General features: G+C 42.3%; 2 protein-coding genes and 1 long non-coding RNA gene across 13 annotated transcripts in view; 2 read left to right on the top strand and 1 right to left on the bottom strand.

The window, feature by feature from the left end:
- The window catches only part of slc8a3 (solute carrier family 8 member 3), an 87,987-nt gene extending 82,993 nt beyond the window's left edge, over nucleotides 1-4,994 (top strand). For 3 of the 11 annotated variants that reach the window (XM_073483559.1, XM_073483560.1, XM_073483563.1), the window contains 4 exons: nucleotides 390-514; nucleotides 820-924; nucleotides 2,712-2,976; nucleotides 4,618-4,994. In XM_073483559.1, coding sequence (XP_073339660.1) covers nucleotides 390-514; nucleotides 820-924; nucleotides 2,712-2,976; nucleotides 4,618-4,994 — 872 coding nt within the window. Of the gene's footprint in view, nucleotides 1-389; nucleotides 515-819; nucleotides 925-1,453; nucleotides 1,463-1,742; nucleotides 1,744-2,706; nucleotides 2,977-4,617 lie in introns of all 11 variants that reach the window. The other 8 variants (XM_073483565.1, XM_073483567.1, XM_073483557.1 and 5 more) reach the window with 6 other exon arrangements.
- Nucleotides 4,995-11,672: 6,678 nt separating this feature from the next.
- On the top strand, nucleotides 11,673-23,426 carry map3k9 (mitogen-activated protein kinase kinase kinase 9). The gene is made up of 12 exons (XM_073483556.1): nucleotides 11,673-12,063; nucleotides 13,255-13,668; nucleotides 17,637-17,817; nucleotides 19,512-19,660; nucleotides 19,990-20,165; nucleotides 20,252-20,492; nucleotides 20,859-20,981; nucleotides 21,113-21,135; nucleotides 21,175-21,254; nucleotides 21,368-21,480; nucleotides 22,113-22,865; nucleotides 22,963-23,426. Exons 1-12 carry the CDS (start codon nucleotides 11,673-11,675, stop codon nucleotides 23,424-23,426), a joined length of 3,108 nt encoding a protein of 1,035 aa, XP_073339657.1.
- Nucleotides 15,549-26,765, bottom strand: LOC141010568 (uncharacterized). Its single transcript, XR_012180191.1, has 4 exons — nucleotides 26,516-26,765; nucleotides 17,628-17,875; nucleotides 16,950-17,128; nucleotides 15,549-16,006 (listed from the first exon to the last, which is right to left on the bottom strand). It is a non-coding gene; the product is annotated as an uncharacterized lncRNA (long non-coding RNA).
- Nucleotides 26,766-27,454: the final 689 nt, after the last annotated feature.

Below are 27,454 nucleotides of genomic sequence, written 5' to 3'. Positions count from 1 at the left end.
TATTTGCCTCTGCATTGTTTGTGTTTTCGTGTGGATTGATCGAGCATGCAGGTTATCACAAAGCTGGAAAAGACGTGTGCGACAGGGAAGGCTTTCTGTTAACTGCAGTAAATCTTTCAGCTTTTCACTGTGCGCTGATTGACTGTGACAGCTGTTACTTAAATACTGCATATAAAACACATCTCTTCCTAAAGCCTGAATATAATAAAGGCTGAATAAATCCAAACTGTTCCCAGCGAGGCAACCTTCTGATGTTTTGTTTGTGTGCTGTGAAGTACAACACAACATGCTAATCAACTGAGCATCCTCTTGTTTTGATTGCCATCTTTCTCACTGAGATTTCTTTTTTTTTTTTTTTCATTTTGCTCCTTCTCGCCCTCGCCGCTCAGATGTACCAGACAGGAAGATGACATCAGACGAGGAGGAAGCCAGGCGGATCGCAGAGATGGGAAAACCGGTGCTGGGGGAACACTCCAAGCTGGAAGTCATTATTGAAGAATCGTACGAGTTTAAGGTGGGAAAGGTCGCTCTTCAAACAGCCTGATGATTACAGCTGAAACTGGTGTTTTTCATGCAGTCTCAGAAAGCTGCCGCCTTGTATGAAAGAACAGCCACATATTTCTAATTTTAGCATTTCTGGAGAAGATATGCTTCATATGCATCCTCTAACACAGGCCCTCCATATTTGTTTCTGCTGTGTGGTTGTCATCAGCTGCCTGGACCTGGATGCCACTGCCATCATGTGGTGAAGCTTGTGTACTTCATTTTATGATGCAGTCTCTGGATGTAAATAATGGATGGATTTCATTCTTGTTTCAGAGCACAGTGGACAAGCTGATCAAAAAGACCAACCTGGCACTGGTGGTGGGAACAAACTCATGGAGAGACCAGTTCATGGAGGCCATTACAGTCAGTGCAGGTACTGTAAACACAACCCCAAATATTGAGTTTTGTCCTCTGCCAATATGATGCCCACTCTTACTGTATGTATGTGTATATATATGTAGATAGATAGATAGATAGATAGATAGATAGATAGATAGATAGATAGATAGATCAGTCATTATCTATGGAAAGTAAGCTGAGTTTTATAGTCCTCAAGACATTTCTGGAGCTTCACAGCAAAACAGTGTTGCAGCATTCAGCAAGTAAGTGAGCTGTAGAGGTGCTGATTGGTGGATCATGTTAACCACAGCCAGGCTAGTTGTTTTCCCCCCTTTATGCTAAGCTAAGCTAACCTTCTACTGGCGCTGGCCTTGTTTTTAACAGACAGATATGTGAGTGATATAGATCTTCTTATCTAATATTGGCTCTCACGGACTTCAGCCCAAAAATATTGGTGTCATTATGAGCCTTCAAAAACTCATATTAGTGGAATCCTCCCAGAAAACAAATCTCTTGAAGCTCTGGAAATATCTGATGTAAGCGAGAGAGGGCTCATCCATCACGTCAGGCGACAGCAGCAGCATCAGATCAGCCTTCAGCCTGCAGTGCAGCTGCTGCTCCGTCCGCTGCAGTCACAGCCACCGTGTGGAGCACTATGAAGGCCTCGGTTCGTCACTTTGGTCCTGAAATATTTAATCCAGCGCTGCTCTTTATTTTTTCATCATCCACCCCGTGGCTGAAAAATGCATGCAGCTCACATGGCCTGACACTTTGAATCAGCACAGTGTCTCCTGTCTGCTAAGTTTCCTGTGAGCTGCTGGGACACAGAGGACGCCCTGCTCCCTCCACCTGAAGAGGGTGACCACTTACATTAATGTTATTGTCGTTCTAGATGACACTGTTATGCAGAGGGTGTGCTTCAGTTTCTAGTTCAAGCTCACTTTAACAGAATAAGCAGCTGGTGTGGTGACCGCATCTGTGACCTTTAGGTTCTTAGATAATCTCCCTCGACCACCCTACCAACCAATGCCAACAAATACAGCACACTGCTGCGATCTTCAAAATGTGCGTATAGGAGCTCAGTCTATTACTGAAAGGATAAGGTCGCCCAAAAATGAAAATTCAGTCATTATCTAGTCACCCTCATGATGATGGAACGGCGGGTGAAGATTCGTAGTCCTCAAAACATTTCTGGAGCTTCAAAGAAAAAAAAAAAAACATCTGAAAAAAACTGTTTAAGGACTTTTTTTTACCCCAAAAGTTCTCTAAAGCAACTAACGCATGTTAAATCCTCATACAAACTTCATCCCCATCCATTAAAAAACAGAAACTTTGATGCTCTTTTAATAAATTAAAAATGAGTCACATCCTGTGGCAGTTCTTCATCTAGATATGTATTCGTAGCATATTTATACACAACAGCAACCTCAGGCTGTAGTGATATGATGTCTCACACTGAGGAATAAGTGAATGTGCCATTTTTAAGTGAATGTTGTTCTCTTCCTTCCCCCCTGTGTCTTCCCTTATCTCCTCCATCGATCCTTTATCTTTAACTCTTCTCCGGCTCTTTACCCTCCCTGCTTTCTCCCAACTTTCTTCATCTGTCTCTCTTTTGTCTTCCTGTATCTCTTTGTGTTCTTTGCTCTCTGCCACTTCTCTTAATATTTACTTCCCCTCCTTCACCCCTCTCTCTTTATCTTTGCTCAAATATTCTGCTATCTCTTCCTCCTCCCTGCTGCTCTGCTCCCTCCTGTCATCCCATTACGCTTCAATCTATCCCACCTGTGCCCTCCCCCGCTCGGCCCCACTTTGACCCGGTAGATGAGGACGAAGAGGACACAGGGGAAGAACGGCTGCCGTCCTGTTTCGACTACGTCATGCACTTCCTCACCGTCTTCTGGAAGGTCCTGTTTGCTTGCGTTCCTCCCACGGACTACCTGAACGGCTGGGCCTGTTTCATCGTCTCCATCATCATCATCGGCCTGCTCACGGCCGTCATCGGGGACCTGGCGTCTCACTTCGGCTGCACCATCGGCCTCAAGGACTCAGTCACTGCTGTGGTGTTTGTGGCACTCGGTACATCCGTCCCAGGTGAGGACACGTCATTGTCAGTACAGTCATGATTGTAGTGTGAGAATCTGTCCTCTTAAGTCCTGCATATCAATGTCTTTTTATGGCACTTGATGGATTATGTGCTTCTTTAATAGTGCGAGAATAATATGCAGCTTCATGGGCTTTTCAAACAGCAAACATGCTTCGTCATCAAGATGGCTGATATTCTTATTTCCTCCAAACTGACATTTTCAACCCAGCAGGAAGAATGTGTCACCAAAAACCTTGACTCTGTCAGCACATTTGTTATTAAAGGTCCTGCGTGCAGCATTAATAAATCATCACTGCGCTCATTTTGAGGTGGGAAAAAAAAGATATATAAATAGTATAAACAAACAAGACCAATACAGAGAAGATTGCCAGCCTCCACAGTGAAATTTATACTTTGAGTGACAGGTGGATTTGGCAGGAAATGGAAAAATATAGAGTCACTTCAGGCATGTTTATCTACGTCAGGAAACTGAAAGATCTTGGGGGGAATTGGATGAAAGGAAACAGGAACTTTGGGAGATGTAGTCTTCCTTTCTAGACTAAGAAGCACTAGCAGTAGTACTAATTATCTCGATGGTCTCCTTTGTTTATTGAAATTATACTCTGAATTAGACAAGAGTGTAGTGATGTTAGAAGGCACCGAAAAACTATTTTCTCAATCAGCTGTGGACGATTCAGCAGAGCGAGCAGTTCGGTTACTTCAGATGAGGCACTTCTGTTGTCCTCGATGGTTTGAAGTGGGCGAGACTCAGTTTGAAAGAGGTGATGGCAAGAATGTCCGTGCAATAATCACAGTTTAGCAGCATTTGAATCAAAATGTAATGACTAATCAAAGTTTTTTGGGTTGGTTGTCAGTCAGATCCGATCAAACCACACAACTACACCCAGAAATCATGAAGTTATTTAGGATGTAGTTTTCACGAACATACAGATTCATCAGAAACACATTTAACATTTTTGGCATTTTGCCACCTTTGAGACAGCTGGTGACTACACAATTTCACAGAAAGATCCATTAAGTGGTGGTTCAGAGGCTTTTGACTGTATCATTTGATGTTCCTCAGCAGAAACACTTAGCTCAGTAAGTGGTTACTGTTCAGTAACTGGTTAATTAGTTGTTTAGATTTACATTTTTCTTCTTAGCAATATGCTCATTAGCTTTCTTACTACAAACATCTGTACCATAAACATGCAGCTGGAACCAGCAACCAGTTAGCTTAGCTTAGCATTCAGACTGGATAGGACCAGTAATGGCAGGGGAAAAAGCTAGCTCAAAGCTCACAATTAACATGTTATACATATATATATCGTGTTTATTTGTTTGATCCATACAGACATAGAAGTAGACAGCAAATAAAATGTACTCTCCAAAACTAATCCTTAAGGATTTGTCATTCATGTTGGGTCAAAATTTGAGATTTTGGAGGTAATTTGGGCACTTGTAACTTCAAAAGTTGCCTGTTAAACCCAACTCTGGAAGATAAAGTCGATAATTAAACAATATAAGACTAAAGCGGATAACAATGAGGATGATAAACAGTCCTTCACAATAAATATATAGATGCTTTACTGAGAAAAGTTTATTTTCAAATCAACTTTAATTACAACAAATGTCTTCTCTCTCCACAGACACCTTTGCCAGTAAGGTATCAGCAGTCCAGGACACCTACGCAGACGCCTCTATCGGGAATGTGACCGGCAGCAACGCCGTCAATGTCTTCCTGGGGATCGGCATGGCCTGGTCGGTGGCCGCCATCTACTGGCACATGCAGGGGAAGCCGTTCGTGGTGGAAGCCGGCTCGCTGGCCTTCTCCGTCACTCTCTTCACCATCTTCGCCTTCCTGGCCATCTCGGTGCTGCTTTACCGGCGCCGGGCCCACATCGGAGGAGAACTGGGCGGGCCCCGGGGACACAGACTGGCTACATCGGCCTTCTTTTTCAGCCTCTGGTTCCTTTACATCCTCTTCTCCAGTCTGGAGGCCTACTGTCATATAGAGGGCTTCTAAATGGAAAAGACTTCAGCGTGAGAGAATACACACATACAGGGGTTTAAAGTACAACTTCAGAGGTAAAAGAGTGAATTCTCACTGTGGAATTTGGGTCAGTCTTGTATGGTATGAAAGGACAGGAGAGGTAAACCCGGGGCTTTCCCAGACACCCCCCTCCCTCTCCCTCTCTCTCTCCCTCAACCCCTTCTGTAAGGATGCTTGGAGGTGTGTATCCTGCCCTCTAGTGCCGACAGGCCTGTTCGCCGTGGCTATAGGAGAGCCGTCCTGAGCCTGTGCGAGTGTGCTTACAGTTGGGATTGGGTTACCACCGAGTCCAGAAGATGCCGATTCTCCGGGGGTGGTCCTGCATTCCACTGGAAGAGACTGCAGTCTTATATCCGGAGAGAGTTGAGTTAATCAGAGGTATATATTTTTCTCAACATCTGACGAGAACGACTTTTTTTAAAAAGTATTTTGGGGATAAAAACGCAAAAAATAAACAAAACAAAAAAAAAAATAAACACACACACACACACACACAAAAAGAGGAATAAAAGAACTATTTTCTGATCTATGTTAAGGAATTACAAAAAGATTATATCGTAAAAAAAAATGGGAATATGTTGTTGAGTGACCGTGGGATGGATTCATAGTATTTATTTTTATTTGCATAGTTTCCTAAGGAGCACTGCAGAGTTCTCAGAAATCACACAAAGAAGAAGAAGAGGAGCGACAGTGACAGTTCATACTGGCAGATGAATCACCATTCAAAACAGGCGAAGAGGTGGACACAGTGAACATGGTCAAACTGCCCTGAACATTACTTCCGTACTCTATACGTATCTATATATACTATATTTCCATATTTTCTGTATATTTTGAATATTTGTTTAAATGTGGTCACCTTCTGCTCTAACAACAGAGGATTGCTGTGGCTAAGCGGGAGGGGGAGGGGGGGTCAAACTATATACTGGAACGATGTCTTCACATTTCTAAGAGTTATGTATCTTGCCTAGGTAAAAAGTATGACATTGTATTTTATTTATTTACTGATATCTTGGTCTCACTCGAGTTTTCACCTTTTCAATCAGAAATCCGAAAAAAAAAAAGAAAAAAAAATTATAAAACGTGTTGCTGCAGAGGTAAATTCAGAGGTATTTTTGTACTGTTCCTTCCATGCACTTTGCTGTATAGTTCTATTTATGGAGACTTCTACTTGTACATGTGCAAAAGGCCAATATTAAAAGGTGTCACTATGGACTGAACAGAGTGCCTGTGGAGGGAGAGACGTTTGCTGCCGACACTCACAAGCTCTTTGCTCGGCTGCACATCTGAAGAGTCTCTTTTCCTAAAATGGTTCATAATTATTTTTAAAGCCGTGTTTACAGATTTGTGGCCACTTGGGGGCAGCAGAAGAAGCTGAAAACACAACATCTGCCATATTATATCAAACACTTTCAATAAGAGGAGATAAAAAAAAGAGATGAGGGTTTATGACACATATTACGACCTGCCCTCCAAAAGCCAGAAAAGAGTGCATAGTTAAGATTTACAACCGATTTAGTGCAGCTGTAGACTGACTTCTAATAAGCATGGAAGAGGAGGATATCATGCTAATACACAAGATTACAAAGAAAGAAATTAAACTTGCATTTGTCCAAATGCTTTTGGTAGGCTACTAGAAGTATAACCTGTGGGAAAATAAGTTTAAACCATTTATTTTAACAGATTTGATTCATTCAGATAGGGTCCTGGTCTTCTCAGATAGCTGCCGAGTGCAGCTTTATCACAATAAATCTTTCCTTTCTTGACATTGCAGAGGATCAAGACGATTCCCTTACGGATTTGTAGGTGTTTTATTGGCAACGCTTCAAAAAGTGACTCATAAATAACACATTTTTCAACAATTTTTAATTGTGGTCATTATGTAAAGGTGTCTGCGAGGCTCATTTTTGGATTGAAACCCTTCAGTGAAGAAGCTGAGTTGAGAGCCCGGTGTGAGTGTCTGAGCAGCAGATGGACTCCAGGTTTGAATATGAAACGAGCCTGACATTTGATACTGAATGCTGTTTAACACACGACTGGTGCTTTGTTTTTAAAAACGAGAGAAAAATACACGTCTGAAACTCCCAAGAGCAGCAGAAAATATGTTTATTACCCAATTTACATTTTTTTTTTTTAAAAAAGTGTATGTTAGAATATAATCTGTCAATTTTTTTGGCTAATTTCAAAAATCACCCAAGAGATTACCAAAGAGGTGGGACTGCAACATCAGTTAAAAAAAAAATTTAATTAAAAAAGTAAACAAAAAAAAAATAGAAGTGACAGTTAGTGGCAGTGACGCTGTATTTCCACAAGGGGGATGTCAATCTCCAGTCCCTGTGGTCGTCCCTTCTTCTACTTCTCTACTTAGCACTCCTCCTCCTCCTCCTCCTCTTCCTCCTCAGTGTTCTTCCTTTGTGGTGAGCAGTGTTGTAAATAAGTCTCGTGGCTGAATCGGATGCTCTTCCCCTGGCCCTGGACCACACACACCTGCTCGCCCCACTCTCTCTCTCTCTCTCTCTCTCTCTCACATGTAAAACACACACACATTCGGAGGAGAGCGACGGGTCCACTGCTGCACAAGTGGGAGGACAGTTGTGCTGACTGTCCCATTCAGAGGCAACACAAAAACCCACATTATGTACATAATTTTCAGTGTATGTTTACATAGACACAGTATAGGTGTCATGGGGGTGGGGGAAGCATGTCAACACCACTCTCACATCTCATTTACAGGTTATCTGCGGTCGCTTCATCTGAGCCAGTGTCAGTGGAAGTGTGAAGTTTTTATTGTTTTATTTTTCAGGGGTCAACGAGGCTCACTTTGTCACCCTTTTCCTTGGTAAAAATCCTGCGACGGGAAATATTTTCAGTCTTGAGTTCAGCAGGTGTTCATGATGTCAAGGAATTGCCAGTGTTCTTAGTTTTATCTCAGCCTTTAGTGGCTGTTTATTATCGTTTATTTGGTTGTATTCTTGATTTTATCTTCCGGGGATGTGTTGAGCAGGAACGTCGGCCAGTGTGTGTTGGTGTGATGTGCATGTTGCCGTGCTGAAGCCAGGCTGTGCGTCCTCTTCCAGTTGTGGCTGGTCTTCACAAGGGCACGACTCTAAATCAGTTCTGTCATTTTTGTCTTAAAAATACATGTCTTAATTATGTAAAAGATGAAATATATTTATCATACACATCACCTCTCAAGGCACCAGTCTTTTTGTTTTTGTTGTTTTTTTTCTCAGCCTGCAGGATGGAAGTGAAATATCACCGTTCAGTAATTGGGTTGATGATGTTGTGAGACACTGAGGAAAGATTCATTGACTAGGTGAATACTGTTTCTTTTAACTTTGTTTTTCTTTGTGTGTGTAACAGAAAAGGGGCACATTTTAATGGATTGGTATGTTTTTCCTGGCCTGCAATGAGATGTCAAAAATAAAAAAGCAAATTTCCAAAGCTGACGGTGTTGTTTTGAGATCAAGCCGTTTTTGTTCCTTTACTCTGGAATTAAAGCAGCTGTCTGGGTCGTGAGCAAACACTGGTTGCACTTAAACGAGCCTCGTTTCTTCAAATCTGACAATGTGTCCACAATTGTCACTGATTTAAAGGGTCGTTTAAACTAGGGCTCAATTTTTCCATATTTTGGCGTTTAAATGACTAAAAGGTTCATAAGTTTGGATCCGAATTAACCCTTTAAAACACAGAAGTCACACAATAACACAAAGTTAATGATGAAGGCAGTGGTAGACCAGCAACTTCCATGTTCGGTGAGGGTAAAATTGCTGATTTTGTCAATGGAGTCTGGTGACTATGAAGATACTGATATAACAGCTGTTTCTGGTTAAACAAAATAAACAAAAAAGGTCCCTTTTACATATTTTGGTGATTAAATGACTGATAGGTACAAAGGGTTTTGTTAGTTTGGATTTGAAGTAACCCTTTAAAAGTCACAATAACTAACTGATGGTGTCAGTGGAAGATCAGCGACCTCCACGTTCTGAGGGTAAAACCACAAATTGACATTTTATTTCTGAAAGGTTTCTACAAGCAAACCAAATCCTTTAAATCAAGCTAAAAGACAAAAATATCTAATACTGGTGTTATTGCGATCTTTTCAAAACAATAGTACCGTGTCAGTGGACACATGGAGGAGTGAGTTTTTATAAGATGCAGCGTTCCTTCCAGGCATTGATGAAATGACTCCTGAATTCAGAAACAGAGTGACGGGATTATTTTGTACCATTTAAAACATTTCTGTCAGCTTGCAGATACTTTTAGTCAGTTTCTGTGAAGCCAGTCCTCTGTCTGGCATCTCATGTCTTTATATCATTGATCTCCATGACTGTTGGTCGCATTTCACTGCATATCTGCAACATTATCTGTCAAGGCTTTTTGGTTATGTTAAGACAAACCACATTTTGCCTGTCATGGGTGATTTTGTGTGTTTTTCATTATGTTGTTAAAGTAGCCAAGAGCTTCTTTTTTTTAAATTCAGGCATTTGCAGGCACAAAGCCCAACTGGTTATCATTCTCACTTTCTTATCTCTCACACTTACAAGTTCACCCAAGTCTTGATTAGATAAAAAATAGATAAAATGAGGAAGCCTTCTAAAGATGGTTTCCATTGTGACGACATCTAATTAAAAAGGTCAACGTTTCCAAAGTAAAAGTGTAATCAAAAGAAAAAACTAATGTGTACGAAGGGAAAAAGACAAAAAAGGATGAATTGTAATCAGTGTAGTCATGATAAAACAAAAATGTTCAGGGCAAGTCAAAATTATGAAACAATTTGAAATTAGTAGATATAAAGTAAAACATTTCACTTGCTATATTGTAATAATCACTGAGCTAAAATTGACTTTTTATTTCATATTTCTGATTTACTGATTTATAATAAAATATAAATATTTTTGACTCATTATCTCACAAACTGACTCATAATTTTCACTTTTTAAGCTGAAATTTTGACTTTTTATCACTTAGCTTTGACATATAAGGCCAAAAGATTTGACTAATGTCATTATTTTTAGGCTTATGATCTCATCATTTTGACAAACTGGCTGAAGCTAAAAATTGGCCTTTTAATAGTTTTGATTTAATATTTCATTAATTGACTTTTATTAAGTCATTAATTTGATTTATGACGCTAACATTTGAGCATACTATCTCATAATCGGAGTCAAATCTTTTACTTAACTTGACATTTAAGAACATTTTTGACTTAGTTTGTCACGATTTTGACTTCGTACATAATTTGGGAAAAAGATGAAAAGTTGTTCAGAAGAAAAGGAAAACTGACTAATAACTCAACTTTTTCACTTTGTGAGCTTTTAGCCTTAAATCATACTTTTGATTTATTAATTCAAGATTTTGACTTATAAACGTATAATTGTGATTTACGATCGCATGATTTAAATTCAGGTTTTGATTAATATCTTGTAAAAGATTTTAAAATTTTGACTCACTGTCCCATCTCATTATTCTTTTACATATTAAGCTAAGATTTTGACTTTATTAATCACTTAGCTTTGACTTACTAAAATTTGGGCATATTATCTCATAATCTTAGCCAAACTTTTGACTTATCTGTAAAATTAAGAACATTTCTTACTCACCATCATATAATAATCATATATCATATAACAATAATACATTTTATTTAGATAGCGCAAGACTTAAAACAAATTAAAAGTACATTTTGATCCAAAATTTCAGCATATTATACAGTAGCCTCAGTGCATATTTATTTATTTATTCATTTTTTATGACATTTTTACTTTTATCTTTTCATGACTAACTTTTCATCCATGTTTTGTCTTCCATACATCATCTTGTCTTCCTAAACACACTTTCTTTATAACACCGCATGTGCAAACAGCTGCTTGTGCAATGTGTCAGGAGTGTATTTGCTTTTTCATTCAAGTAAAAAGATTTGAATCCTTTAAGACTTTAACACACGTGGAGTTTGATTTTCAACCACACACACACACACATGCACACACACACCTTGTCTTCTCATCACACCACTGAACTAGTTGAGATTGTTCATCTGATTGTTTGTTATGTTGGCTGTTTTTTACTCCTTGCTATGGATTCTGTTTTTGTTTTAGGGACTTGTGCATGGACTTTAACCTTAGGTTGAGTATTTTGTTATGTTTTGGTTACTTTGGTTTTCTGAGGGGGGTCAATAACTAAATAAAGGAGACTATTTGAAGAAAAGAAACGTTTCCCTGTGTATGTGTGTGTTTATGAGGCAGGTTCACGCTGGAGCGTTTGACGCTGAGTGGAGGGCGGGACATAAAGTGTTAGTGACGTGTCTGTGCACCAATAGGAAGGCGAGGATGATTCGCACATTGGCACAATTGGCTTAAAATAAAGACTACTGCGTCCGAGGAGTTACGGCGATGATTGGTGAAGGATTGTGCATCGAAAATCACCAAGCTGGAGCTGTTTGATAGCAGCCAGCGGGGGACTGAAAGGCAGACGATGCAGCAGAATGGTGCCTCCGGTTTCCTGCGGTGTTTGTGTGCGGGATTAGCCGCTACTTAGCCGTGTGTGCGTGCGTGTGTTGTGTGTGCAGACGCAGGGCGCACCGAGCCGTCAGCCAGCCGCGTCAGGTGGATGCGCCTGCAGTGATCCAGGTCGCCCCTATGGATCGCGTCCATGGATGTCTTCAAACCCGCTTTGGACAATAGTTTGAGTCCCAAGGCGTGCGTGTCCTCCTCGGAAGAAGCAGAGGCAGATGTTTTTCGCTGGCCCACACCGGAGAATGGCATCAGCGCCGCGCCGGATGCGGGACCCGCCGCAGCGGGCTTCTGGACGGCCGTGTTCGACTATGAAGCGACTGCGGACGACGAGCTCAGCCTGCGCAGGGGGGACGTGGTGGAGGTCCTGTCCAAAGACTCCCTTGTGTCGGGAGATGAGGGCTGGTGGACCGGTATGATAGCAGACCGGGTTGGCATTTTCCCGTCCAATTATGTGAGCAGAGGGAATGGCATTCCGGAGGAAATACGGGACACCCCGGAGCAGCAGTACTCAGTGCCTCCTCTGCACCGTGAGTATCCCATTGTGCTTCATGCCAAATGAAATAGCTGTGCTATCCTCACTGAAACGGAGCACAGGTCTTCCCTTGTCTGTTGTCAGAAGGCCAGATAAACCACGTTGAGAGTGCTGTGTCATGGTAGGCGCAGTGCACTCCTCCTGATGGCCTAGAAACAGGCTGGCCCGGGCATCCTCACAGCTTCAGGACCATTATTCATCACACTGCCTGTCAAACAAACAGCCAGCTGCGGTCAGAGATGCACCCCGCCTCACTACTCACATTACAATGCACATTACAGTGTCCTACACATGCAAGTATCATGAGATATTAGATGAGCCTTTTGTTGTGGAGTGATATGCATTCAGTTTGATGGTGACTGGTAGTGTTTGCACCAAAACTGTGCTGCAAGACAGATGCCACATAATGCTTGAGACAAAGCTTCTGCTGCAAAATGTGCAGCCAAGGCCTCAGAGAGATACAGCAAGCACAACCACCTATAGTGAAAACACTTCCTCTGCAGCAGCAAAGCCAGCTTTCCCCTCTTACATCTGTATCCTAGCTAGTAAAGTGTGTGTTTTTAAGACCGTCCTACGACCTCCGTCAGCCCCGGTTGTTTGGGTGGACCACGGTACCTCAGCTGTCTATTGTTGGCCGTCTGAGTCTTTCATCTCTCCATGTTCAGCAGCAGCTGGCCTACTTTCACACACCATCCCACCTGAAATATTCATCAAGGTCAGTCTGCCTGGTAGACTGTTAGGGATCCACAACGTGAGAGTTTTGCAGCCACCGACACAAAAGCTGCTGTTCACATCATCACACACACCTTTCATCGAAACACAGAGAGGAGAGGATGCTCTTCTTTTCCACCCATCCATCCTTTCTTCATTCTCCTCACATCCCAGCCAGATTTAAAGACAGATGCTCACCCTTGTGTAATAGCAGGAGGGGTAGCTCCACCAGATCTTGTATTTGGGGCAGCAGGGTGGCTTAGAGAAAACATCCTTCAACTCAATGACCTGGTTTTCTGAGATCCTTGTAAGCAAAGCACTGGCCTCGCTGAAGAGTAAAACAGAGAATCCCTACCAGCTCCAAACGGGCTGACCCTGACCTCTAATGTCCTCCAAAAAATGTAACGGCTCTGTGAAGATCAATATTGTCTCAGGAGATTGTTATTGTCCTGAATTTTTGTCCTCTTTTTCTCAGTCCTGGAGATTGATTTCTCAGAGCTCACCCTGGAGGAAATCATCGGTGTGGGCGGATTTGGGAAAGTCTACCGTGCAGTGTGGCGCGGCTCGGAGGTGGCGGTGAAGGCAGCCCGACGGGACCCAGATGAGGACGCGGAGCAGACTCTGGAGAGCGTGCGCCAGGAGGCCAAACTCTTCGCCATGCTCAACCATCCCAACATCATGGCGCTGCTGGGGGTGTGTCTGCAGGAGCCCAACCTGTGTCTGGTCATGGAGTACGCCCGGGGAGGCCCTCTCAACCGGGCCCTCGCAGGGAAACGTATCCCCCCGTGCACGCTGGTGGACTGGGCCGTGCAGATCGCCCGAGGGATGTTCTACCTCCACAGCCAGGCCATCGTCCCCATTATCCACCGGGACCTCAAGTCCAGCAACAGTAAGATTCCCGTTATTTCTGTGTCAGAAAAATTTGAATCTCAGTGGATGTTTCATGAAAAAATGTTAGCTGCTGAATTGATTTTAGAGTCACCAGAACATTAATCAACCCCAGTTTTGAGGATTGTTTTCAATAAGAACTATATTTAGGGCTGCAACTATAAACAGTTGCTTTCATTATGAACTCGAATGGCCCTCAGCAGAGCGCATACCTCTGCCAAAGCCCAACACTTCCCTTTAAATCGATCAAGCCGAATCCAATATCAAACATTTTTAAACTGCTAGATGTGGACTTTTATTTGGATCCACATGAAATTGTTCTCACTCATAGATACCAACCACCTCAATACACCTGTGTTTTCTCATCACGACCCATGCATTGTTCCCTGAGAAATTAATGAAAGTGTGAAAAACTGGAATGTTCAAGAAAGTGAGAAAACATTCCCTGATCTGCACCAAAAGTTAACGGGGTCTATCCTGGGCCGAGACCCATCCTCCGTCTAAGTTTCATGGAGATCTGTTCAGTAGTTTTTGTGTAATCCTGCTGACAAACCAACCAACAAACAAACGGACTCAGGCGAGAACATAATCTCCTTGGTGGAGGTAATTAATTTGGTGATTATTATCAGGATTTGCAGATAAAAATGTCCTAAAGGTCAAGGCAGCGTCTTCACATTGCTCGTCATCTCATAGATGTTGAGTTTAAAGTTCTATAAATCAGAGAAAGAAACAGTAAATGTTCACATATGAGAAGAATATTTGCCTTTTTTAACTTTCTTCAGATCGACAAATCAATTCAACAAATTCTGTCTTTCTCTAGCTGCATATTTGTCTGTTTTACGTCATTGTAGATTTAGTTTTAGTGAGATATAAGCAACTCCTGATGACCATTCGTTAATATTTTTGTCCAATTATAGGGTAAACCGTAAACTGATTGATCAATATTCATAACTGTTATTTACAGCCCTAATCCTGAGCGTCTTTGCTGTATTTTTTGTGTAGTTACATTTCCATAAACTCTATGGGAAATAAAGAATTTGCAGCTTCATCAATTTGTGGCAAAACTTATTGTATCCTGTCCTGCAATCAACTATAATATAATTATGGATACTCTTTTTCAATCGATAAATGCAGGAGGGAAGTTTAATTTAAACCAAATACAGGCCAGAAAATGTGTTGTATTTTTAAATCCAGGGTTTGGAAAAGTAAAGACCTTCTCCCGCAGATGTATTACATCTTGGCTGTGAGACAGTAAAAAAACCTCACATAATGCACCTTTAAAATATAATATAAAACAAATGAACGCCCTGTTTAATCCCAACACATTCTGATTTGCAGTATTACTAATCACCATTCAGAAATGAGAGCAGAAAGCAAAAGGAGTGTGCATGTATGTTTGTGGAGCACTTGTAATCTTGCATTTTACCCAACTGGATCCCCTAAATCCCAAGCCTATTACTGAGGATTTACCCAGTGCTCTGCCCCAGCCTCCCTATTGGAGGCTCAGATGATACATACAACCAGCTCCTTGCCTGCCATTGGCCCGTTGGCTGGTGATCAGCTCAGACACTTCACTTCCAATAGGCTGCTTTAAAGTGTTAAGTGTCAGTCTAACTGGTTGCCATCCTGGGCTCTGTGGGGAAAACCCATGCCCTCACCACAGGATAGGAAAGTACAGAATGCCAGTTTGCCTTTTTTATAAATCCATGCAAGCGTCTAGTCAAAGTTTTGCTTTCAATTTTTGCCTGTGAACTTAAATGTTGGTTTTAAAAAGAGAGCTGTCAGGTTTTTATGTGATTAAAAGCCAGTGTTTAATTTTTTTGTATTTTGTTCTGGAGCGAGGTGGGAATTGTTTGTGCATTATATACAGTTGAATTAAAACAGATTTCACGTCGACTTTATTTGAGGTCCATACAACTTAGTTGAAAAACTCATGTGTAATCAGTGGTTACAGAAGTCGCTGGAGATGTAAGGGAAGGATGTGGTACACTGAGACCTAACCCTGTGACGCATCACTGTGGTAATGAAGTGGTTGGTGGCAATATTATAAAGCTTAATCCCTAAAAAAAAGGCTAACGAACAGGAACCACTTAACAGTGTCGTTTTTAGCCATGCTAGCAATGTGGCTCTAGGGATGATAATGTCAGTGGGTCTACAGCTTTGATCCAGACTGAATTATCTGGCCTTCTGCTGCACGTATAGCCATTTCATTTTGTACACATGGTGCAGAGAGGATGTATCCTAATGACTCTGGTGATCCTCTGTCTTCCCCTCTAACATCTGGGTCTTCAGCAGGGGGTCCTGAGAAAGTCCCCATCGCTAGGGGGTCCTCAGAGTTACTGCAGGGGGGAGGCCAAACAATTATTTGATAATGATTTTTAACTTTTTATGTTTTTCAAAAGCTTATGTGTCTGAAAATGCACATTCACATTATCCAACACATTATTAGCAAATATTAATTTGTAAAAATTAAATTATTTTGCACAACAGTGATGACAGTCTACGCATAATTCCTCATGCAGTCGTGTGAGCGGGCTAGCCTAATGTTATGCTAAAACACTTTGCAGCACCGATCCATAATGGCAAACTTGCATAGTCCACAAAACATTTCTGGAGCTTCACGGCCAAACAGCATTGCAGCTTTCTCCTAAACAACTGAAGTAGATGGAGTAGTAAAAATAAAGTCTGGCGTATCACAAATTGATTAGAAAAGATGTTATTTGCACCCTTATTAAGTAGAAACCTTCTGCTAAGCTTAAAGTGTTGGCTCACAGCCTTTCTTGGTAGTTTTTTTCCTTTTAAAACAAGTCCTCATCTATTTCAGTCATTTAGAAGAATGCTGCAACTCTGTTTTGCTGTGAAGCTCCAGAGTTGTTTTGTGGACTATGAAACTTCACCACTTTCTATCAGCATGGGGGTGATAATGACCATATTTTAATTTTTGAGTGGGCTGTTAATGTGATCAAAATGTTTGAATCAGCTTTAGCAGCATCCATCAGACTCTGACATCATATGTTACTTTTGCTGATGGAAACATGAAAAACTGTAATTCATACAATAGCACCAAATACTTAACATTATCATAGATTTTATTTGTGAGCTAATCCACAATGGTTTTGTTTTGTTTGTACCGTCAACCTTTCCACTACCTCTCCTGCCTCCCGTTAACCTTACATGCCATTAGAAGACACTTTTCTAAAGCACAGTGCATTACGGTGAGTGCATACATTTGGAGCATGATCGGCCTCAGGGGGAATCAGCTGTGTTTGTTTCATGTTCTACCTCTTGAGCTACACAGGAGCTGGGTTTACTTTAGCCACATGTTTCTTCTTTGGAAAGTGCCTCCGTCGCATTAGAGGCCACATGAGCAGCAGATGAAGGGGCGCTTGATGTGCACCGCAGCCTGCAGACACACCCTCTCCACTGGGCACAGCCACAGCAGATGGCCTGGCATTGTAGAGCTGAATGGGGGGGGAGAGTGACTATGTGGTTAGGAGGAGCACTACTGTGCTGTTGCAAATGTTGTATGTTGTTTTGTAAAGCCTATCAGAGCAAATGGGTGCGTCGTAACAGGCTATTTCTGTAGTTTAACTGTAGTATTTGTTTGAGATGTTAGCATTGATCAAGGTTTTCATCTCTGCTTCCCTCTGTTGTAGTGGCTCACTGTTTCTTGGTTTCTCTGTTTGTTCTCTCTTTTCTCTACTCTGCTTTTATCCTTCCAATCCTTTCATCATGGCCTCCCACCGACCGCACCCTGTTTTGTTCATCCACCATGTGTCTAATTTTTTGCGTTTCCACATGCATTGTGTTGTTTTATCGTGGGCCTGATGATCCCTCTCCCGCTGCATTTACAATCCCTGGTGATGATTACCTGAAACCTTTTAATTTTACCGTCAACCCACCTGCCTATCTGCACGCACATCCCCCCCCACATCCTCCAACCAAAATCCCCCTCATCACCTCTCGCAGTCCTCATCCTTGAGAGGGTTGAGATGGAAGACCTCAGCAACAAGACTCTGAAGATCACAGACTTTGGGCTGGCTCGAGAGTGGCACCGCACCACCAAGATGAGTGCTGCTGGCACCTACGCCTGGATGGCTCCCGAAGTCATCCGCTCGTCTACGTTCTCCAAGGGTAGCGACATTTGGAGGTGGGCAGAGGAGGCGCTTTATGCAGCAAAGAAACTGCACCCAGGTTGTAGAACTGGTCTGAAAACAGAGCCAGGAAGAGAATCAGTCTGTCAGCCGTGCATAAGGAAAAGTTCAGCTCGGGCAGCAGTTGCCATAGTGACGAGGCACAGACTGGCACATTGGGAAAGAACAGACTGTTGTGATGAGACGGAGACAAAACTAGATGAGGATACAGAGTAGATACAACTATAAATATACATTCAACATTAGGTTTATGTGCTGTAAATAAAGCAGAAAATATTCTCATTTAAGAAGCTGGAATCGATGGATTTTGACTTTGACATGGCGATTAATTGAATAGTTGACATTGTAGCTCTATACAGGTGTATGTGATGCTGCTGAGAAGTTACAGGGTACCGTTTGTAATAAAAAACTTTGTGAGGCATCAGATCAATGCACTTCCAATACTGATTCAAGCATGTTAGGCGGTATCAGGGGCATTTCAGATACTGGTAACGGTATCAGACAGCCCTAGATACATTAAAGATTTATCCATTTTAGCTGCAAAGATATAGCGGTAAAGCTTTCCATTAAGGTCCTTGTAATAAGTGTTGGTACGTATCGAATAAGGCCCTTAAAAGTCTGCACCAGCTGGAGCTCCTCTCTCCCACAGAAAACACTGCTCCTGAAACACATCGTCAGTTTAATTCCGTGACTTCATGACATCACACTACGTCACCATGTCACACATTTGCATGATTTATGCGTAGCAGCTTGTTTGGCAGGTAAGAATTGAGTTAGCACAGCTGCTCTGTTGTTGTTAGCGGTGCAGGGTCAGGCGTGTGTGAGCTGACCAGTCAGAGCAGACTTCGGAAGATGGGGCCTTAAAGAGACAGTGCTTATTACAGGGACCTTAATAAGTGTTACCGATTAGTCATTCAATTAGTTGATTGACGAAAGATTAATCAAAATAGTTTCATCAAGTCAGATTTTATGCAAAATTGTTGTACATCAGAGTAAGTAGACTCTCACTGGGGTTTTGGACTGTCTGTGATAACACTGTGATATATGATTCATGGATTAAACGAGAGACTAATGAGGAGATTACTCAATAATGTAACTAATCATTAGTTTAATTTCTAAGTGCAGGTTAAACTAGCTGTAGACAATGTATGAATGCCTTTGAACCTCATGGTGTTTGATAATCTCAGACATAAGAATTTGGATGGTCATATTTTTCAGACCACTAAAACAAAGATGACCATATATGAATATCAAATGTGATTCATTTTCTCAGTACAGTCTGTTTGCTTTACTGCTGTGTGTTTTCTCTGACAAGCTTTTGCTGCAGCTCAGCTGTTGCTGACTGAATGTGGGGTTTCCCAGGATTAACGTGTGATCAGTGAGAGAGCCAAGAGAAGGCAGCATGACTTATAACAGTAATGACCGAAAAAAGAACAAGGAGTGCTGGCAGTGGGGGAATTATGTCACCCTAATCAATACTTAATCTCTCCGATAGAATAAACGTTGGTCAAATGATAATACTAAAGAATTTAAATGGTTTGTTTTGCCCTGTTTAATGGCCATATGAGTCAACACAATCCTACAATAATCACAAATCTCACTTTGATTTTTACATGAGTGCAAAATATGATTATTTACACTCAGCATCTGCTTTCTGTGTTTTTCTTTTTCCTATTTATGGACAATAAAGTTATGGTGTGCTGTTGTGGGAGCTGCTGACAGGAGAAGTCCCATTTCGGGGAATCGACGGTCTCGCAGTGGCTTACGGGGTGGCGATGAACAAACTGGCTTTGCCCATTCCTTCGACCTGTCCTGAGCCCTTTGCACGTCTTATGGAAGGTAAGAGGAACACGTTTGCAAATGGAAATGATCGGTTAGTTTTAGCGGAACTGTCTCCAATCTTTTTGTAATCGAGAGCCACGGGCATAACCACAACACAAGCGTCAGTTTATGTGCCAGAAACAAACCTTTGAACATTTACAATTGAAAAAGGAAGCGAGTCTGTTTATCCACTGCAGTGAGAAAAGCCTCTGAAATATGGCTCAGCAGCATCAGATAAACAAACAGACTAGATTATCACTCTCTGGAACCACTTAAAGAGCCAAAACTATTTTTTGCAGAGGCAATTGGCTCAAGTTTTTGAGAGTGTTTTTCATCTTTTGCCACAGACTGCTGGAGCCCAGACCCCCACTCACGACCGCTGTTCACAACTATTCTGGACCAGCTGACAGCCATCGAGGAGTCTGGCTTTTTTGAGATGCCAGTCGAGTCCTTTCACTCTCTGCAGGATGACTGGAAACTGGAGATCCAAGAAATGTTTGATCAACTGAGGACCAAAGAGAAGGTAAAGATGGTTGAATATATTTTTAAAATATTCAATTCATCCATGCAGCCGTTATACCGGTGTTGCTGCTTTTTTGTCCCTCTCAGGAGCTCCGATCGTGGGAGGAGGAGCTGACCCAAGCAGCGCTGCAGCAGAAGTGCCAGGAGGAGGCGTTGAGGAGGCGCGAGCAGGAGCTGGCCGAGCGGGAGATCCACATTCTGGAGCGAGAGCTCAACATCATCATTCACCAGCTCTACCAGGAAAAGCCTCACGTGGAGAGCCGGCAGGGAAAGTTCCGCCGCAACCGCCTTAAACTCAAGGATGGGAACAGGATCAGCCTGCCTTCAGGTACGTTAGAGTGGGGATATAGTGGCCACTTCATGACCCATGCAAGTAAAAGCAAAAGCTGCTCTGTAGTCTGGTGGTAAAGCAGCAGATACTTCTGTATAGAGAGCGACAGGGATGATGTATTTTTGTAGGCAAACCAGGAAGTCAGCATTGCCCTGGTACCCTTGACAAACGCCTATGGGATTTCTCAGTTGGATTTTGGATTATTGCATATAGCTTTGCTGTCTTTTCTTATTACGTCGCATTAGGGCTATCTGCCTAATCATAAAAGGTTATATATGCATTTTACTGAGATATTATCTTAGAATTATGTGAATTTGAATCCTAATTTGAAGTTAATAAATGTTTTTTTATATCTTTATTTAGATTTTCAGCACAAAATCACCGTGCAGGCATCTCCCTCACATGATCGACGGAGGAGTTTGCTCAGCAGTGGCTCCAGTCCTCAGACTAGTCCGCCGATACTGCCTCGCCTGAGAGCCATCCAACGTAAGCGCCATAAGAGTTGATATTTGATTTAACTGATCTTTATAAGAGCACAGAGTTTGTGTGGGTTTGTCCTTGATGTCAGTTCTTATAATGTATATATATATATATTTTTTAAACGTGTCATTTTGCAGTCACCCCAGGTGAGGGATGCACAGCCTGGGGTCGCAACACAGGTTTCCTCCAGGATGACGAGGAGGATGAGAGGAAGGGGTCCAGGAAAAAGGGTAGATCCCGCGGGTGTGGCCCACAGAGGGAGCACAGTGCTGATGCCAGGTAAAGGCACTGTAGTCGACACCTTAACTCAGTTTAATGAGATATTTTAACAAAACAAAACCTGATTTGGTTTTTCGTTACTTCTGTCTTTAAATATCCTCTCTACCTGACAGTGTGAAGCCTCCTCATGAAGGCAGCAGGCAGCGGTCCTGCAGCGCCCCAAACCTTCGCAGATCCCCGAGACACAGTCCAGCAGTGCCTGGAGTGCCAAGCCTTGTGGAGATGGGTAAGCCGGACCAACTTATTAAATCTATTTTGTTGCTCCACATAATGATACAGAGAGTAGCTGTAGCCTAAAGTTTGGAGAAGTGGCAGACTGGCTGAGAAAACATGGAAGGGGAAAGTGAGTGACTGAGTGAGATACTCCACTCTCACATAGCTCTTAGTGGTTGACCTGAAACTCACAGATGTGCATGTTTGCAGCTGTGTGAATGTAAACAGGCCCAAAACAGCATCACACACACTCAGCAAACCAAGCTTGAATGCTTGGAATTCAAGAAGCACTGACCAAGTTTAGATGCTCAAAATATTCATTTTTCCACCCGGATTCCAAAATAAAAGACAATATTGTTACTAAACTGTTTACAAGGCTAATGAAAATTAATATTATGCTAATATTCCTGTCTACATGCAGCTGTTCTTACTCCAGTTAATGTGCTCTAACATGTCATTTATCATGTCAAAACATGGACGTGCACATTTTGCTTCTTTGCGTCAAGTTTTGCAGCAACAAGTAGGGCCACAGACACTCAACAACGGCCCAAACGTTGGCCGGCGGCTGACAGTTGCCCGGTGTGTCAGGGCCCTCAGTTTGAGCTTGGCTGGACCAAATTAACATGTGAATGATCTTACTTATAGAAAATGAAGACTGCTGCTTCACTACTGAGCCAGGTGCAGCTCCTGGTCAGTCCTACCTCTGCATCCCCTTCCATAAGGAGGGTCACACGGCTGCTGGTGCTGACGGTGATGGAGATGAGTATTGCCCCAGCGGCCAGGTTCCAGGAACACCGCCGTGCAGGAAGAGCCCCGGTGGAGGCCGGCGGTCTGAGCTGGTCCTGCTGGGCTGCGGAGCTCTGCTGGCAGCCGTCGGACTGGGATGCAATCTGCTAACTTTAGCCCAACCGGAGGAGAACATTAAACCACGATGGGAGGGCTTCTTCCACAGAACAGGGGGCCAGAGGAGGAGCACCAGCCCCCCGACTCGCAGACTGTTCCGGCGGGAAAGCCCGCTGAAACCCTCGGCGCCCTCGCTGCCTGAGCGAGGCTTGCCGCCCTCTTACACGCTGCTGTCCTTATCATCAGTGTCTGACTGCAACTCTACACGCTCGCTGCTGCGCACCGACAGCGAGGAGTTGTTTGTCTGCCACCCTGCCTCACCGCCTCGTGTCTCGCAGCATCAGGCCGTCCAACACCCCGTCAACCCTCTGGTCAACACCCACCTTGAGAGCTTCAAGCGTAACCCCCGCCAGTCTCTGACCCCGACACATGTACCCTCCGCCCCGAGTTCCTCACGTAGCTTGCGTCGAACACCATCGGACGGGGCCATCAAGAAGAGCTGCCTCCCTAATAATCTGGAGCCATTGCCAGAGAAAACAGCATTAGAGAACACAGGTAAAGTCCTAACCAATACATTTCAGTCTGTAAATATAACATTTTATTTTCTATCATTGTTTTTCTTTATTCTTTCTTTCCCTTTTTATTAAAACAGGTGGCTTCAGAGACTGTCCTGAGGTACCCCGACTTCCCGATCCAAATCTTGTGTTCCCTCCAACTCCCCGTCGTCGCTGTGCTCCCGAACGCCCCAAAACCCTTGACTTTGTGGCTCGGCCTCGGCCTTCACCGCGGGCTCGCTGTGATGTGTTTTGGGCGGAAGCGAGGCCCAGGGGAAACGGACAAAACCTGGGTAATGGCGAGTCCCCTGCCCACACATCCAGCACAGAGACACCTCCTACTGTAGAGTTTGGTAGAGACCCGGCGGTTCTGCCCACCCCCATGGAGGCGCCGACGCCCTACTCCCCCCGCAGGAATAGGGTTATGAATGAAGGGAATGAAAACCTGCTGGATCAGCTGGATGAGGGACAGTGCCGTGATGGAACAGTCCCACTCTGCAGACCGGAGATCAGCTTTCCCAAAGACTCACCTTACCACTACAGACCCGGATTCTGGTCCTGAATCAGCCCCAAGTGCATACGCCTCCCATCTCAAAGAGGGGACTGTCCCTGCTGGTAGCCTTTGGATTGTTACAGGTGTGGGCCAAATAATACTTAAAAAATTCATCTGTTTTTAGCTTTAATCGGGACTTAATGAAGGTGGTTCACCTTTCTCCACGTACAATATTTTCACTAAATTACAGGAAGACATTTACTTTTAATATTTGGCCTTTCTGACATGTGTTGTGATGAAAATCCTTCAATATGACATCTAAAACTGCTAAAACAAACCATGAAAAGTCATTCATTTGACCCAGGTCGGGTTGTGTAATGCATTAACACTACTTGATTTCTCTCAGTTATAGAAACACTGTCATTTGTCAAGACGTAAAGGCTGTTTTTCTTTGGGAATGAGCTGATTAATGGCTTTGTAGCAGGATGCCATTGATAGTCACAAAGCTTTACATACTTTTCTTAATTTCAAGCCTGAGTTCAAGATTGTGCATTTAATGAAGTGCACTTTTGGAAAGCGTCATGAATGTAAAGCTTCAGGGTTTTTCCATTTGTAAGAAACGTGGTCTCTGATTCTTTGTAATTTGTCTGTTTAACTCACTCTCCTGTGTTAGCGGCTGATGGATTCCCGTTTTGTGCTGAGCACCTGTCATCACCAATCACTTGTACAGAGTAATATTCTGGGTACAGGGGATGCTGTTGTATAATATGAGCAATTCCTTTGCATAAGTCTTGAAACGGTGTCGGAACAATAATGTCTGACACCGTCTCGAGTCCTGTACGGGGGAACTGTACCAAGAGAAGAATGTCACTACTCCCTGGGCTTGAATTGGGACCGAAACATGGTCAGGAAGTCACAAACCAATAATATATCAAAGAACTCATTAAGTCTCTGTGGAGTTCAGTCTTCTGTTTGTGACCCTGTCAGAGCAGCTCGTTTGGGTCCCGACCCACCAGTTGAGACATGTTTCTCCAAACTAAAAAGGGAACTATGTATTTGTAACTGTGTAAAATGTCTGCCTCATAAATTGTTGATCAAGATAAGATGAGGGATGTTAAGTATCACTTGATTATGTAAGCAGCAAACTGCATGACTTGTTGAATGGCACACAGGCGAAAACAGGCCCTGGTGGCATGTGTGGAAGTTCATTCTTGATTATTTATATTTGTAATGATTTATTTAATTTCACTGATGTATTAATTTATTATGATGGTTTATTTTTTATAATCCGTTGTATTTTTGCCTTGATTTTTGACACTCGTTACCGTTCCATGAATGTTTTAAGAGTGAATGTGGCTTCCAACAAAATGCTGCCACGTTCGACTCGCTTCATGTTCTTTTGTTTGTTTCATGCATTTATTTTAAATTACCTTCAGGTTGTTTTTCATTTCTCTGCTGCAGGTTTTTCAACATCTCTAACAAGGGTACAAGTAGCTTCAATCCTACTACAGAGCCAAAGCAGACAACTAGTCTATTAATCAATATTTTGAAAATCGATTAATTGTTGAACTTGAAACACCAAATGTTCCCTGGTCCCAGCATCTCAGCTGTGAGATTTGCTGCTTTTCTTTATCTCATCTGATATTAAACTGAGAATAAAGAATGTTTTGGACTGCTGTCCTGGTAAAATGAGCATTTTGATGACAATTTCGGCTTAAGGAAGTGGCTTTGAGTGTTTGTTTTTTTATTTTATAAACAATTAAGCAATTGTGAAGCCTGACAGATACTGAATTTTTGGGGCTGATACTGATATTAGGGACTAAAGAAATTTCGATATCGATATACTGTATATATTGGCCGATATTCTTATATTCACAGAATATATACATAAACACACATTTTTTGCAATAATCCCTCAAATGTGTTCATCAAGATACGTAATGGAGGCAGGATATTTCAAAGTTAAGACGATAAATTGTCCAACATGACCACCACAAGCATCTTTATATGCATTATGTTCTGTAATAAAAGTTGTCATATCGGCACATATCGGACAAAATATATGCAGATACCGATATACTGTTTCTGTGGTAGCCAATATCGGCCGATGCAATATATCGGTCGGGCTCTAATCAACAGATTAAGCATTAACTGCAGCCCCAAATCCAGAAGTTGCAAAAAGTTATTTCCTTTAGCGAAACGCAGTGAACAGGGTTGTGCACATTGGTTAGTTTTTGTTTCCAAATTTTACTTGCGTGGGTCTGGACTGGACTGGAGTTAAGTATTTGTTATTTAAACCTGCTTGACAAAGAAACTCCCAATATTTTGGGAATTTCAGGCATTGTCCAGTTACTGGTGCTAACAGAGGCGATGAATCCTACCAATTAACCGTCAAACTAGTAGACAGAAAAAAGAGCTAACGACCATTTATTTGAAAAACACTATCTGACTCTGGTCTGAATGCCCGTTTCTCTCATTTAATTTTTCCTCTCAGCCTGGAGGACCGCACTCTCTCAGATTTGATCTGTCTTTATCCCAAGTGTGACTCAATGTACATGTTAATGTGAATGCTTTTTCTCTGAGGACTGTGCAGAATGTGATCACGTGATAAGAGTAAAAACTCAGTATTTCAACTAAGGGTGATAGTTGAAATGAAGCTGTTCCTCTGAGGTGTTGCCAAGGCGTGATTATCTGTCTGAAATGTTACCATGAATAAGCTGATCTTACTGTTGCTGATGGACATTGTTCAGGTTGGGAATGATACTGTTACTGACTGACTTGTATTTGCACTGGAACACACTGATTTGAGTAAAATCATAGTAAACAATCCAACTGGGTTATCTGTGTGTCCTTGTTGAATTATTCGGTTTGAAACTGGCTGTACCTGCCCATAACTTTACTATTTTAGTTCACTGGCACTGCGCTCTCGTGGCCTTTGGTGTTTTCCACCGCAGGAGGCAACTGTCTTCAAAAAACAAACCAAAAAAATTTAAAAAATGAATCTCACTGTACACTATTTGCTCATTACCAAACAATAGACGGACAAAGTCCAGCAGCTAAAGAGCCTGTCAAGGTTTCCAGTCCTCTATTCAAACCCAAGGGACGCCCTAGGACGGAACGCGCCTCCTCTGTATCCACATAAACTCCGCAGCACTCACTTGTTGTCGACTGAAGGTCTGGGTTGGGATGAGGGATTGATGAATGGTGATGAATGTCGGTGAATGTTTGTACGGAGCGTTACGCTAAAAGAAAATATAAATAAAAATATTTTGATGCATGCACCAAAACAAAACGCACGTGGATTCAAATAATTCAAATTCAAATAAACAACCTTTGTTTTAATAAAACAAACAAGTTAGATTTTCTTTCTATTAATTTCGATCTAATGTTCAAGCGGTTGAAAACAACTGCTCCTTGGCGTCCCTCTCATCACGCACACCTGTGTGTCCTTCGTCCTAAATGACGCACAGTGATTGCGTCCTGCTTAACTTAACTGTGACGCCTTTGTAGTTCTTTAATTGAAAACAACAAAAATGGCTCCTATAATCATAATTCAGTCACACAGCTATCAGAAAGATACTTACCTGGCAATAACAAGATGTGGATAGATACATATTTACCACTGTGACTCAGGTGTTTTCTCAAAAAGATAATTACCTTGCAATGTCTAAAAATAAAAACCTTGTAAGTTTGATAAATGGGCGGCTGCCATCTTGGTTTATATCAGAAAACAGAGTTGCAGAGTCACAAATCTTATTTCATCATACAGTGGACAGAATATTTTTTCATCCAGAAGGTTTAATCGATCTTTGAGGAATCTGGAGAAACCTTCACCGTTAAACATTACCAGATGTTTATCTTTCTGGGAAATGGATACTTTATACTTACGCCAATACACGAGAGACACAAGCTAACTAGGAGCAAACAGCATACAGAGAGAAGTTAGCTGGTGAGCATTTAGCAATATTTCCCTAAGGAGAAGGTGGAAACCAAAAACAGAGCTAAAAGACAGTGAAAATTGCACTTGGACTCATTATTAGGTGGCAGATGCTCGACTCTAGATGCTGCTGCTGCTGCTGCTGGTGTCCGTTAATGTG

The sequence above is a fragment of the Pagrus major genome, chromosome 16 (genome assembly GCF_040436345.1).
Source record: "Pagrus major chromosome 16, Pma_NU_1.0".
Lineage (NCBI taxonomy): Eukaryota > Metazoa > Chordata > Actinopteri > Spariformes > Sparidae > Pagrus > Pagrus major.
The sequence above is the reverse complement of the archived record's forward strand: the minus strand, read 5'-3'. Positions and strand labels throughout refer to the sequence as shown.

Coding starts and splice junctions, on each gene's coding strand:
- map3k9 (XM_073483556.1), top strand. CDS start 11,673: ATGGATGTCTTCAAACCCGCTTTGGACAATAGTTTGAGTCCCAAGGCG. Junction 12,064..13,254: donor CTCAGTGCCTCCTCTGCACC/GTGAGTATCCCA, acceptor TCTTTTTCTCAG/TCCTGGAGATTGATTTCTCA. Junction 21,255..21,367: donor GAGCACAGTGCTGATGCCAG/GTAAAGGCACTG, acceptor TCTACCTGACAG/TGTGAAGCCTCCTCATGAAG.